Source organism: Eumetopias jubatus, unplaced genomic scaffold (assembly GCF_037043125.1).
Source record: "Eumetopias jubatus isolate StellerSeaLion01/CBP00866 unplaced genomic scaffold, mEumJub1_p1.0 scaffold_3, whole genome shotgun sequence".
NCBI classification, from domain to species: Eukaryota; Metazoa; Chordata; class Mammalia; order Carnivora; family Otariidae; genus Eumetopias; species Eumetopias jubatus.
The window spans coordinates 114047946-114059962 of record NW_028274809.1 but is presented as its reverse complement, the minus strand read 5'-3'; the positions used below and the strand labels follow the sequence as shown (position 1 = coordinate 114059962).

Here is a 12017-nt window from a genome sequence, read left to right as displayed (position 1 = left end):
ACTTTTATCTGTGTATGGCTTTCATCTTCTTGTTTGTGTAGGGAGATGTGAGCTGGGGATCTCCTGTTCCACCATCTTGATATGTCACTCTCCCTGATCAACATTCTCCTAAGTTAAGACACCAAAGTCCTGACACTGGTCTATAAGACCCTAATTCATTTGTCCCTCTCTTTTATTTGTGTGGTGTTTTTTTTGTTTTGGTTTTTTGGTTTTTTTGTGACGGTTTTTCCTACTTTTCTGCCTCATGCTCACTCTGTTTTATCCACTCTGGCCTCCTACCTGATCTTTGATCACATCAGGCATATTTCTACCTCAGGGCTTTTGCATGTGGTGCTCCCTCTTTCTGAGCTGTTTTGTCCAGATATTCTTATGGCTCTTCTCTCAGTTCCTTCAGGTTTTACTTAAAATATTATCTCAGCAAGATGACCCCATCCATAATTTCAGTCTCCCTGATATTTCCTACCCTCATTCCTTGCATTATTTTTCTCCTTTTAATGTGCCATATATTTTATCTTGTTATTGTCTGTCTCTTCCATTAGATTGAGAAGCTCCAAGAAAGTAAGGATGTTTATTTTTTTCACTGGTTTCTCCAGTACCCAGGGTAGTGCTTGATTCATAGTAGATGCTCAATGAATATTTGTTGGAAGAATGCTTTATGGAGTTAACTGACAGTTTATTTCAGTACTATGGACTGAAGATGGATTCACCAAGACCAGCAGCTCCTCCATTCCAGGCTGTCACTGATGTTCCATTTTGTACCACATATGGATTACTCCCTCACGATGGTCCCTTTAAATGATAACATGGTTTGGTCATTTTAGGAAAGAAATTACAGACTTTGAACAACAGAAAGCAAAAGAATTGGCTCGAATAGAAGAGTTTAAAAAGGAGGAAATGAGGAAGCTACAAAAGGAACGCAAAGTTTTTGAAAAGTATACTGTAGTTGCAAGAACTTTTCCAGATAAAAAAGAACGTGAAGAAATACAGGTATGCCAGTTCTTTATGTTATACTTATGTAAGTTAGTAAGGATGACAATTTTGTAAGAATCTCAGAGTTAAATGATGTGTCAAAGAGAAATGGGGTGTCAATTTTTTTAAACTTTTTTTTAAAGATATATTTATTTTTTTGAGAGCAGGGAGAGGGGCAGAGGGAGAGGAAGAAATTCCTTAAGCAGACTCCCTGCTGAGTGTGGAGCCCAACATGGGGCTCGATTTCAGGACCCTGAGAACATGATCTGAGCTGAAATCCAGAAGCAGATGCTTAACCAGCTGAGCCACCCAGGGGCCCCTGGGTATCAATTTATTAATCATCCATTGACTCAGTAAGTAATCTGAGACTGCATGAGGAACATTTTTTGTAGTCTGACTTTTAAAGAGTAAAATATATCAGTTCTTTTCTTACTTACTAAAGGCTTCCAAAAAGAAGAAAAAAAAGACTACAGTAATGCCATGGATGAATTAATAAGCCAAGAGTTGGAAATTCACCAGCATCATGTTGTGTTGATCTGATTGACACCCCTTACACCAAATACTGTTATTTCTAGTCATTTATATAAATTTAAGGCCCCTATACTAACAGGGTGTTTAATTTTAAAACTTATCAACTGATAGGCCAAATAATCAGTCCTATTTATTTCAAAGTTAGAATGGACAGAATCAGAGGAATGTAGTAGTTAAAAATAACCACTGCAGGGGCACCTGGGTGGCTTAGTCAGTTAAGCGTCCTGACTCTTGGTTTTGGCTCGGGTCCTGAGATTGAGTCCCACATCAGGCTCCGCACTTTGCATGGAGTCTGCTCAAGTTTCTCTCTCCATCTCCCTCTGCCCCTCTCCTCCCATGCTCTCTTTCACTCTCTCTCTAAAATAAAAATAAATAAGTCTTTAAATAAAAATAACTAATGCATTTCTAGTGAAAACTGTAAACTTTCTAGAAAAAAACATAGGTGAATATATTTGTGACATTGGCATATGCAGAGATTTCTAAGAGAGGACACAAAGAACTAAGTATAAAGAAAACACAGACATACTGAACTTCATTACAAGTAATACTGCAGGGGCGCCTGGGTGGCTCAGTTGGTTAAACAACTGCCTTTGGCTCAGGTCATGATCCTGGAGTCCCAGGATTGAGCCTCATGTCGGGCTCCCTGCTCACTGGGGAACCTGCTTCTCCCTCTGCCCCTTCCCCTTGCTCCTGCTCTCTCTCGCTCACTCTCAAATCAATAAATAAAATCTTAAAAAGAAAAAAAAACAAGTGAAACTTCAATTTATCAAACGGAAAATTTTAAATGGCTCTCCGTTGCTTACGTGGCATAAAATGCAAACTTTCATATTTTAGATACTAGTATTTTTGGGGTGCCAAAAATTGGCTCAGTTGGTTAAGCATCCAACTCTTGATCTCAGCTCAGGTCTTGATCTCAGGGTTGTGAGTTCAAGCCCTGCACTGGGCTCCATACTGGGTGTGGAGCCTACTTAGAAAAAAAAAAAAATACTAGTAATACTGAGTCCCAGCCTCTGTTTTCTCCCCTCTTGTGTAGTATACCCTTGTCGAGCAAGCTCATCTGCATACCTAAAGCTTAAGTTACCACGTGCCATGTCAGTTAGGGTCTTTAATTCTGTTTATTTTTGTGGGAAGAAACATGTGCTGTTCTGTTTTGGTTAATGCTCAGTTTATTGAATCTAGTATGTTAGACATTCAGAATCTATTTCATAGTTTTGGAACTCATTCCTGAAAGCTCCTTCTACTTTGATAGTGTTGACTTAAGCATTAGACCCCTTTCAGACTTGATTATTGTGTGTGACAGTGGGTATTCATTATTTCTTTCTGTTTTTGTTACACTTTCTCTTTTTCTTACACTATGCAAATACTACTTTAAAAACAGATATATACTTAATAGAAAACAAACCTGTATTTATTGCTATGCTTCTACTTATTAAATCGTTAAGAGAATAGAGATGATATATTCAATCTTCTTTTATATTATAGCTATTTTTAAAAATATTAACTCTCTTCTTTCCGGTGTTCATTCCTTCAACACATTGATTTGAGAACCCTTTATGATGAGCCCTGGGGAATTGTTAATGAAGAAGATATTTCTTTCGTCCTGGAATTTACATTCATCATTATTGATTTATAGCCTTTTACAGACTCAAGTTACTCTAATTAATTACAAAATTTCCTTTTTGATAAACAAGTGGCCCCAGTTTGGCCGGTAGGAGCTTCCTTGTCCTTTGGCTTTGCCATTGCCCTTAGATGTTTGAAATTATCCCTGCTTTCTCTAACAACTGGTTATTTCAGATCACCTGGTTTTTTGCTTTTGTTTTCTTCAACCTGCCCCACATCTGGAATCAGCCATTGTCCAAGGAGCCCTACTAGGGAGCCAATTGGCGTCAGCAGCAGTGGTGTCCTTGCTGTTGGTGCCTGGCGGAGTGGCACCGCTGGCGAAGGGTGATGTCTTTCTGAAGTCATGAGTTCACACTGATTCTTTTGTCTTAATCATGTAATTTTATTCTAATTTGCATGCAGTGAGTTTTCATTGACCATTTACACATTGATGTTTGGTCAGATCTCTGCTGAGTTACCAACCTGTGTATCTGTTTCTTCACTCAGAAGATATTTGAGGGGCCAGGATCAATGAGGTGCTGTGTAATGAGCTTGTTAGCTCTGTTTGGATGTTTCAAACTTAACTTACCCTCTTTCTGCTAAATCTGCCTTTTCTTTTGACTTTTTCCCCATTCACACTTGGGATAAAAAGAGGTCTAGGCCTTTTTCATCTTCAAATTCCATCAATAACAATTTCTTTTGACTTTATCTTCTGCATGTGTTTTTTATCCTGACCCTTTCTCTTCCTCTTCTTCACACATATTCATTCTAGCTGTTATTTTTTAAATCCTATTTTCTAGCCCTTTGTGACCAAGCATATTAATATTTTTCACTCCTTTTATTACTCTAATCTTTCGGTCCCGTTAGGACCTTCCAATTCATTGGTTTTCCCCACCCTCTTATGTCCTTAAACCCCAGAGTCAGTCACTCTAATCATTTCTATAAGTGTATTCTTTACTCCCTTTCTCAAGTCATGATATTTTGTTGGCAAGACTGTAAGCCTGGCATTTCCTGCCTACTTCATCTTTGTTCCCGTAACACTTAGTTTAGCTGGAAGAAAAATTTCATGGGAAACAGGCTCATTTTTTTTTTAAGATTTTATTTATTTATTTGAGAGAGAGAGCATGAAAGGGGGGAGGGTCAGAGGCAGAAGCAGACTCCCCGCTGAGCAGGGAGCCCGATACGGGACTCGATCCCGGGACTCCAGGACCATGACCTGAGCCGAAGGCAGTTGCTCAACCAACTGAGCCACCCAGGTGCCCCGGGAAACAGGCTCATTTTAAAGTCATGAGCACGAACCATGAATGGGCCTATATTGTTTCTATTTCCCTTCTCTCACACTCTTCCATTCCATACTCTGCCCCACCCCCCGCACCTTCTCAAACTTCCCTACCCCCTGAAGACCCCACTTTCTACATGGCTGAGAACTTCCCACTGATCCTACTCTTGGTCTTGCCTTAGTGTCTGAGCCCATGTGCTCTGCCTCTGTCTGTTGCTTAGATGAACTGTCCATGCTTATGGGGAAGCCCTGCTTATATACCAGGTCTCACCCCTTCACTACCTACAGCCCTGCTCCAGCATTTCTTGTTTCTCTAACACCACCCATTTTCCACTCAACTGAACCTTGTCATCCGTGTACACACTTGCTCTTACTTAAAATCTCTCTTGCCCCCATACTCCTGGGGTCACAATGCTGTTTCTTTGTTTCTTTGTAGCAAAACTCCTTGAAAGTGTTGTCTGTTTCACTGTCTACCATCTCAGCTCCTGTTGTGTCTCCACATGCTTCCGTCCACACCACTGCCCTGAAACTGCCCCTGTTTTGGTCCCCGGCCTCTCCCTGATGGGGAGCTCGCAGTCCTCCTGTGACTTGGCCGCCAGCAGCATACGACTCATCAGAGTTTTTGTTCGTTTGACTCATCAGAGTTTTTGTTCGTTTGACTCGCAGGACACCTGGTGCTCTGGGTTTCCCCCTTACCTGGCTGGTGCCTTGCCTCGTCCCCTTTCGCTTTTTCCTCATCTTTAACTTAATGGTGGAGGCCACTCAGCAGGGAGGATGATCTCTCTAGTTTCATGCCTTCAGTTAGGATTCATATGCTAAAGACTTCCAAATTTAAATCCTGGCCTGGACCTGCTCTATGTGCTGGTCTGGTCTATCTGACCAGCTACTGGATAGTTCACCTCCACGTGTCTCCAAATGAACTTCTGCACTTCCCTTCCCCAGCCTTCTCCATCTCAGGTGGCAGCATCCCTGACCTTCCACATGCTCAGGCCAGAAACCTAGGAGTGTTTTCTTCTCTTTGTCTCACACTGCTTGCTCTTCTGTCAGAAAACATACCCAGACTTGAGTTGCCATCTCTGAGTTAAAGGACTGGCTGGCCACAGCTCTGCTCCTGCCCTGTCTTTTCCATGGGTTGTTTACCATGTAGCAGCCAGTGATTCTTCTGGAAAGATGACAGGTCTCGTCCCCTCTCTGCCCATGGCCCTTTAATGGCTCCACTTTTTTCTTATAATAAAAGCCCCAGTCCTTACAATGGGCCTCAAATTCCTATATAATCCGGTGTTCTTTCACCTTTTTCCCTCTGTGTCATTCGTTCTGCCCCAGCTCACTGGCCTGCTTACTGTTCTGCGATGGTGCCCAGGCACCCTCCTCCCTGGTGTATTTACTGGTGCTTCTGGGAATGCTCTTCCCCTGAACAGCCATGTGGCTCACTCTGAGCCTCCTTCAGGTCTCTGTTCAGTGAGACCTGCCATATTGAATACTGCAGCTTCCCTTCCCTGCCTACGCTCCCTTCCCCTCAACACTGCTTTCTTCTGCCTGCCTTGCCTTTTCTTCCCTAGGCCCTGTCCCCTTCAACACAACTCTCCCTGCAATCTTTGTTTTGTTCTTTATATTCCAGGGACCCAGAACAGTACCTGATAGTACGTATTTTATAAATATTAATTGCTGTTGAATTATTTTTTAACCTTATTGAGGAATAATTGAAAAATATAAGCATGTATATTTAAAATGTACAGTGTAATGATTTTATATACATAGCAAGATCAAGATGATAACACATCCATCACCTTACATAGTTAACTCTTTGTGTGGGTGTGTGTGCTGAGAATGCTTAAGAATCTGCTCTCAGCAACATCTGCTCTCAGTGTACACCACCGTATTATTACTGTAGTCACCATGTTGTACGCTGCTCCTCAGAACTTATTCGTCTTATAACTGCGGGCTTTTATCCTTTGACCTTCATCTCCCCATTTCCCTTTCCCCCAGTCCCTGGTAACCACTGTTCTGTTGTTTCTGTGAAGTTGGCTTTTTTCTTTTTTTCTCTTAAGATTCCCCATATAAGTGATACCATACAGTATTTGTCTTTCTCTCTTTGGCTTATTTGCTTTTGAATTCTTAACCTATTTAGACTTATATGTGTTACCATTTTAATATTAATAAGTCTCTTTGCCCACATGATGATAATGCTTACCAGCTAGAAATTGCTCATTTATTGGTTATACTCTACAATTTTATAAATAGGGAGGCTGATGTTTAGGGAGGTTAATACCTTGTTTGAAGAGCTTTTAAGACACAGAACTGGGATTTGAGCCTTGATCTCACCCAAACCTAGAGTCCATGCTCCCTGTGATGTGACCACCCCCCAAGGGAGGGCTTCCAGCCTTAGTCTCTTTCTGTCACCTAGTTGCTTTTTTGGCAGTCATGAGGCTTACAAGAAAATGGATAGACGTCAAGTTTTACATGTGTATTAATGAGCTGCTTAGGGCTCCTGCCTTCCCCTAGGCTCATATCAGGTAGGTTCTCAGGTGGTGAGCAATGAGGTCTTACTTCCACCCATGCTCCTTCCTCAGCTCTCAGGCACTCCCCATATCTTGCACCCACATAAGCCATGTAGGTGACTAATTTTTCCTTAGTTCTGATATTAGTCTTGATTTTTGTTTGTATAATTGCAAATTGCTTCTAGATATTTCCAGGAGTTTCTTCACATTTGTCATTTAGTGCATCTGAAACAAATCATTTTCTTAAAACCAGTTTCTTCTCGTGAATTCCAAGTAGAATCTGTTTTCAGGACTGATGGTTTGACTTTGAGTCTTTTAATCATCCTTTACCTTAACTCTTCCTTCAGTTAGTCATAAATTCCTATTAATTTTTTCTTTACCAGATAATCCCCCATTTATCTTTCTTTCTATTTCAATAGCTTAGTATAGACCTTTATTACCTCATGACAGTGTTATTGCAGTGAACTCCTAAGTGGTGCCTGCCTCCTTCTGGAATCAGTTTTGTTGATGGTATAAGGTGAGTCTCTAACCTGAACCCCAGTCCCTTTCATGAAGAACTTGGTATTTTTGAAATGTGATTGACCAAGCCTTCCCTTGTCTGCTGTCTGTGTTAGGGCGGTACTTCTGTTTTGTTCGTGTGACTCTTTTCTTCTATTGCATTGTTTTAATCCTAGGTTGTTGTTGTTGTTGTTTTGTTTTTTTTTTTGAGAGGCTTTGAAACAGCAGATAGCAGATTTACAGGAAGATTTGAAAAGAAAGGAAGCAAAATGGTCAAGTACACATGGCCGTCTTAGAAGCCAGATAGAAATGTTGGTCAGAGAGAACACAGACCTCAGGGAAGAAATAAAAGTGATGGAAAGATTCCGACTAGACGCCTGGAAGAAAGCAGAAGCTACTGAGAACAGCCTCAGGACGGGTCCCTGTGTGCCTGCCGCAAAAAAAGATGGGCCCGTGGTAGGTTTGGAGCCTGTTTCGTCAAGTCAGGGAGACGTTAAATATCTGAGTGCTCAAATTTATAGAGCCGAAAAGTAGAGGGTGGTTGCCAGGGCTGGGGGTAGGGGTGGGGATGGGGAGTTGCTCTTTAATGGGGACAGAGTTTCAGTTTTGCAAGAGGAAAAGAGTACTGGATGTGCCTCATGCCACTGACCTGTACACTTAACAGTGGTTACGAAGGTGAGTTTTATGTATTTTTTACCACATTTGAAAAATTCTTTTGAGCATTGCTGTGCAGTTTTCAGATTCATTTTTAGAATTTTTTGAATTATAGTAAAATAGGCAGATAATCTTAGTTAAAACAGGCCAAGTGAAGTTTTTTTGCAGCAAGTCACATGCATATGATCCTTTTGAATCAAATAATTGGTCTTTCATTCATCTATCTTCACAATTATGATGTGCCAGACACTGATTTTGGGAGTGGGAATAAGACAATTAACAAAATAGATGAACTTCCTTGCCCTCTTGGAATTTATATTCTAGTGGTGAGAGGTTTATAAATAAGATAGATAATAAAATATATGGTGTGTGACATAGTGACAAGAACCAAGGAGAAAAAGCAGGGCAGGGGGATGATAACTGTTGGGGTGGGGGGTGTTGCTGTTTTAGACAGGGTGGCCAAGGAAAGCCTTACTAAGAAAGTGACATTTGAATAATGGCCCGCATTATTAAATATATTAATTTAAATATGTATAATTATTATACATTAAATATAAATATAAGGGATATATTTATCTGCTCTCATATAGATATATCTACTCTCACCCAGATAAGCCTGGGTGAGAGCAGAGCCCGAGAGGAGCCCGAGGCCCAGAGGCTCTCTCCCTGGTGGGCCTGAGCATGAGCATGGCCTGAGGCTGGTGGAGCTAGAGCAGAGTAAGTGGGGAGAATGGTAGGGGATGCGATAGGAGATGTGACAGAGGGAGCTGGGTGCAGAGTACCTTAGGGCCTTAATCAGTTCTTGTACGCCCTTGGGTGTTTCCTCTGAGAAGGGGAGCGCTTGGAGGGCTGTGATTAGAGTTGACTTAATCTTTTGTTTTAGTAAGCTTACTTTGTCTGCTGTCTACTGTAGACTGAACAGGGAGTGGAGGGGCATACACACAATTCAGAACACCAGTTAGGAGACCGTTGGAGTAATTCACACCAGAGAGAACAGTGGCTTAAGACTGGGGGAGCAGCAGTGGCGGGCTGAGAAGTGGACGGGATTTATTGATGAGCTGGATATGGGGTGTGACAGCAAGGAAGGTGTCAAGAATAGTTTCCAAGTTTAGTGTAGTGTTTTGGCATTATTATTCCATTTATTGTAAGACACAAGAAGAGAGCATGTATTTATTTCTTGGGGCCATGGATATTAGGATCTCAGGTTTAGAAATGCCTGTGGAGAAGTTAACTGGAGAAGTTTGGAGGAGAAGTTTGAGAACGTGGAGATGTTAACTGGGCAGTTATGCACATATCAGGAGAAGGTTAGGTTGAAGCTAGAAGTTTGGGGTTCATCAGGATGTATGGTAAAGCTTTGGGCTGGCAGAGATCATCAACACTGAAACTGTGGGTAGTGAAGAGATCCACACACTGAGCCAGAGTGTGAGAAGACGGGATGAGGAGAATGGTTAGCCAGAGAGGGTAGAGTCAAGGAGGCCAGTGTGGTGTCCTGAGAACCAAGAAAAGAAAGGACTTCTAGGAGAAGAGAGTGGCCAGTGGTGTCAAAGGCTGCTGCTAAATTAGATGAGCGCTGACAGTTAGTCATTAGGTTTACCAACTAGGGATGTGTTGAAGATAAAAGCCTGACTGGATAAAAGAGACGTTTCAGACAGTATAAGAAGCTTGTGGGAGAGGTTTTGCAGTAAATGTAAAGAGATGGGATGGTGGCTTTAAGGAAAGGTGTTTTTGTTTGTTTTTTTAGTGGGAAAATTAACAAGTGTTTATGTATTGGTAGGATTGATTCAGTAAAGAGGAAAATGCTGATGCCAGAGAAGGTGGGAGAATTGTTGAAGCAATGTTTATAAGGGAGAGGCCAGGGGATTTAGGGAATGAAGTGGGGGGGGGTGGTTTGTGGCTGGACTTGGCCGGGAGCATAGACAGCAAGTGCCTGATAGCAGAATGTGGAAGGTGTGGCCCCGGGCTCGGTGTGTGGTGTCTGCTGGTGGGAAGTTCCCTCCTCATGCCTTCACGTTGTCAGTGAAGTAGGAAGCTTGGTCATCAGCTGAGAGTGAGGATGGAGAAGTGTAGGAGGTTTGAGGAGATGGGAGAAAGTGTGACATTGTCCTCCAAGGGAGTGGAAAGCAAAGAGACTGGGGAAGTGTAGCCTGATTCCTGGGCTGCTTTGGGGGCCAATGTAGGTTAGAGATCATACATTTCAAATGAGAATTGTTTGTATTATTTTCTTGTTCAGCTTTTTGGTTGTAGGGTGGTGGAGAATTATATTTTAGAAGAGGTGTGGTCATGCAGGTGAATACCCAAAGTGAGTGAGGGGCATGGGAGTTAATGGTATATGCAGCCAGAGTAACTGTAGTGAACCATGGTTTAAGCTGCACAAGAAGGGTGTAAGGCTGTATGGTTTTGAGGGACATAGAAAATCTGTAGGGATCAGTGAATTGTAGGGCCCTGGAGGCTGTACGCATTGGTGGAGTTAGGGTGTTAGAGGAATGAGCTGGAAGGATAGGATGTGGCAGTCAGCAGAAAGTGGAATTCTTGCCTCTTCCCCAAACGTTTTATTATAACAGCTTCCCCAAACAGAAATTTGAAAGAATAGTATAATGAACATCTGAATAGTCACCTAGATATGACCACTGTTAACATTTTACCACTTGTGTATATGTATTTTGCAGGACCATTTGAAGCTAATTGCAGAAATCATGGCATCTTACCCTTTAGCACTTTAAGCATTTTATTAAATGGTATTGGCTTTTTGAATAGACCAGGCTAATTGTTTTGTAGAGTGCCCCACATTCTGGCTTGGAGGGCTTCGGAATTGAGATCTTTGCAGTTACTGATAATTGCAGATATTGATAATGACTAGTTCTAGAGTTTGCCCCTTGGCATGCATGACTGAGGTAGGATGGAGTAGGGCAGGAAACAGAAGCTAAGGCAAGGGGGTACAGGGTAGGTGAGTCATGGACATGAGACGCAGAGCTGGGGCAGGGGTGGTTAGGGAGGAGAGAGATTTGTTGGAAGTGGTAACGGGGAGCAAGGGCTCAAGGTGAGAGCAAGATGGTAAGGGGTGTGTTCACAGGAGAGGTTGAGATAAAGGGGTTTTGCTGATGTTGAGTTCCTGCCCTCTTCTTTGGCTAATCTGGTACAATCACAGAAAACTGTTTCATTTTATGTTGTCTGTTAGGCCCTCACTTGAAGAATGAATATATGGTTGACCTTTGAACCATATAAAACCATGTGTTTGAACTGTGCGGGTCCACTTGTATGCAGATTTTTTTCAATAAATACAGTACAGCACTGTAAATATATTTTTTTTTCCTTAAGATTTTAATAACATTTTCTTTGCTCTACCTGACTTTATTGTAAGAATACAGTGTATAGTACATAGGACATACAAAATATGTGTTAATCTGCTGCTTATGTTGTCAGGAAGGCTTCCTGACAGTAGGCTGTTAGTAGTCACATTTTGGGGGAGTCAAAAGTTACACATGGATTTTCAAGTGCATGGGGGGGGGTCACTGCCCCTAACCCCCCTGCCCAGTGTTGTTCAGGGTCAGCTGTGTTTCTAAAGGTGGGGTGTGTGTATAGTTCATTCCTAAATAATAGCTTGTTCCCTCTGACCTGTAGTGATAAATGAAAACATAAATGAACAAACTTAACCCATGTTCATTGCAAACTGAGTTTTAGTTTCATTCATTGTACTAATGTGTAGACCAACACTAATTTTATATTCAAAATTATCTCATACTATAGAATTCATCATTTCGATTACAAAAGAGCCAGATTTCTTCAGGAACCCAGGTAGAAAAATACAAGAAAAATCATTTGCCGACAAAAGGTAAGAAGTTACCTTTATAAAATACTTAAGGAATTTAAAGAATAGAGAATTTACACCCAATTTAAGAAATAAAACATTGTAAATATCATTAAAGCCCCTGTGTATTCTACTCCCCTATTTCCACCCTGACAACATTCCTTTGCTTGTTTTTCATTCTTTT

General features: G+C 41.6%; 1 protein-coding gene across 1 annotated transcript in view; it reads left to right on the top strand.

The window, feature by feature from the left end:
- Positions 1-12017, top strand: part of CPAP (centrosome assembly and centriole elongation protein) — a 49351-nt gene that overhangs the window by 23239 nt on the left and 14095 nt on the right. Inside the window, exons 9-11 of the mRNA XM_028106412.2 lie at positions 822-987; positions 7588-7830; positions 11773-11857. Coding sequence (XP_027962213.1) covers positions 822-987; positions 7588-7830; positions 11773-11857 — 494 coding nt within the window. The remainder of the gene's footprint in view (positions 1-821; positions 988-7587; positions 7831-11772; positions 11858-12017) is intronic.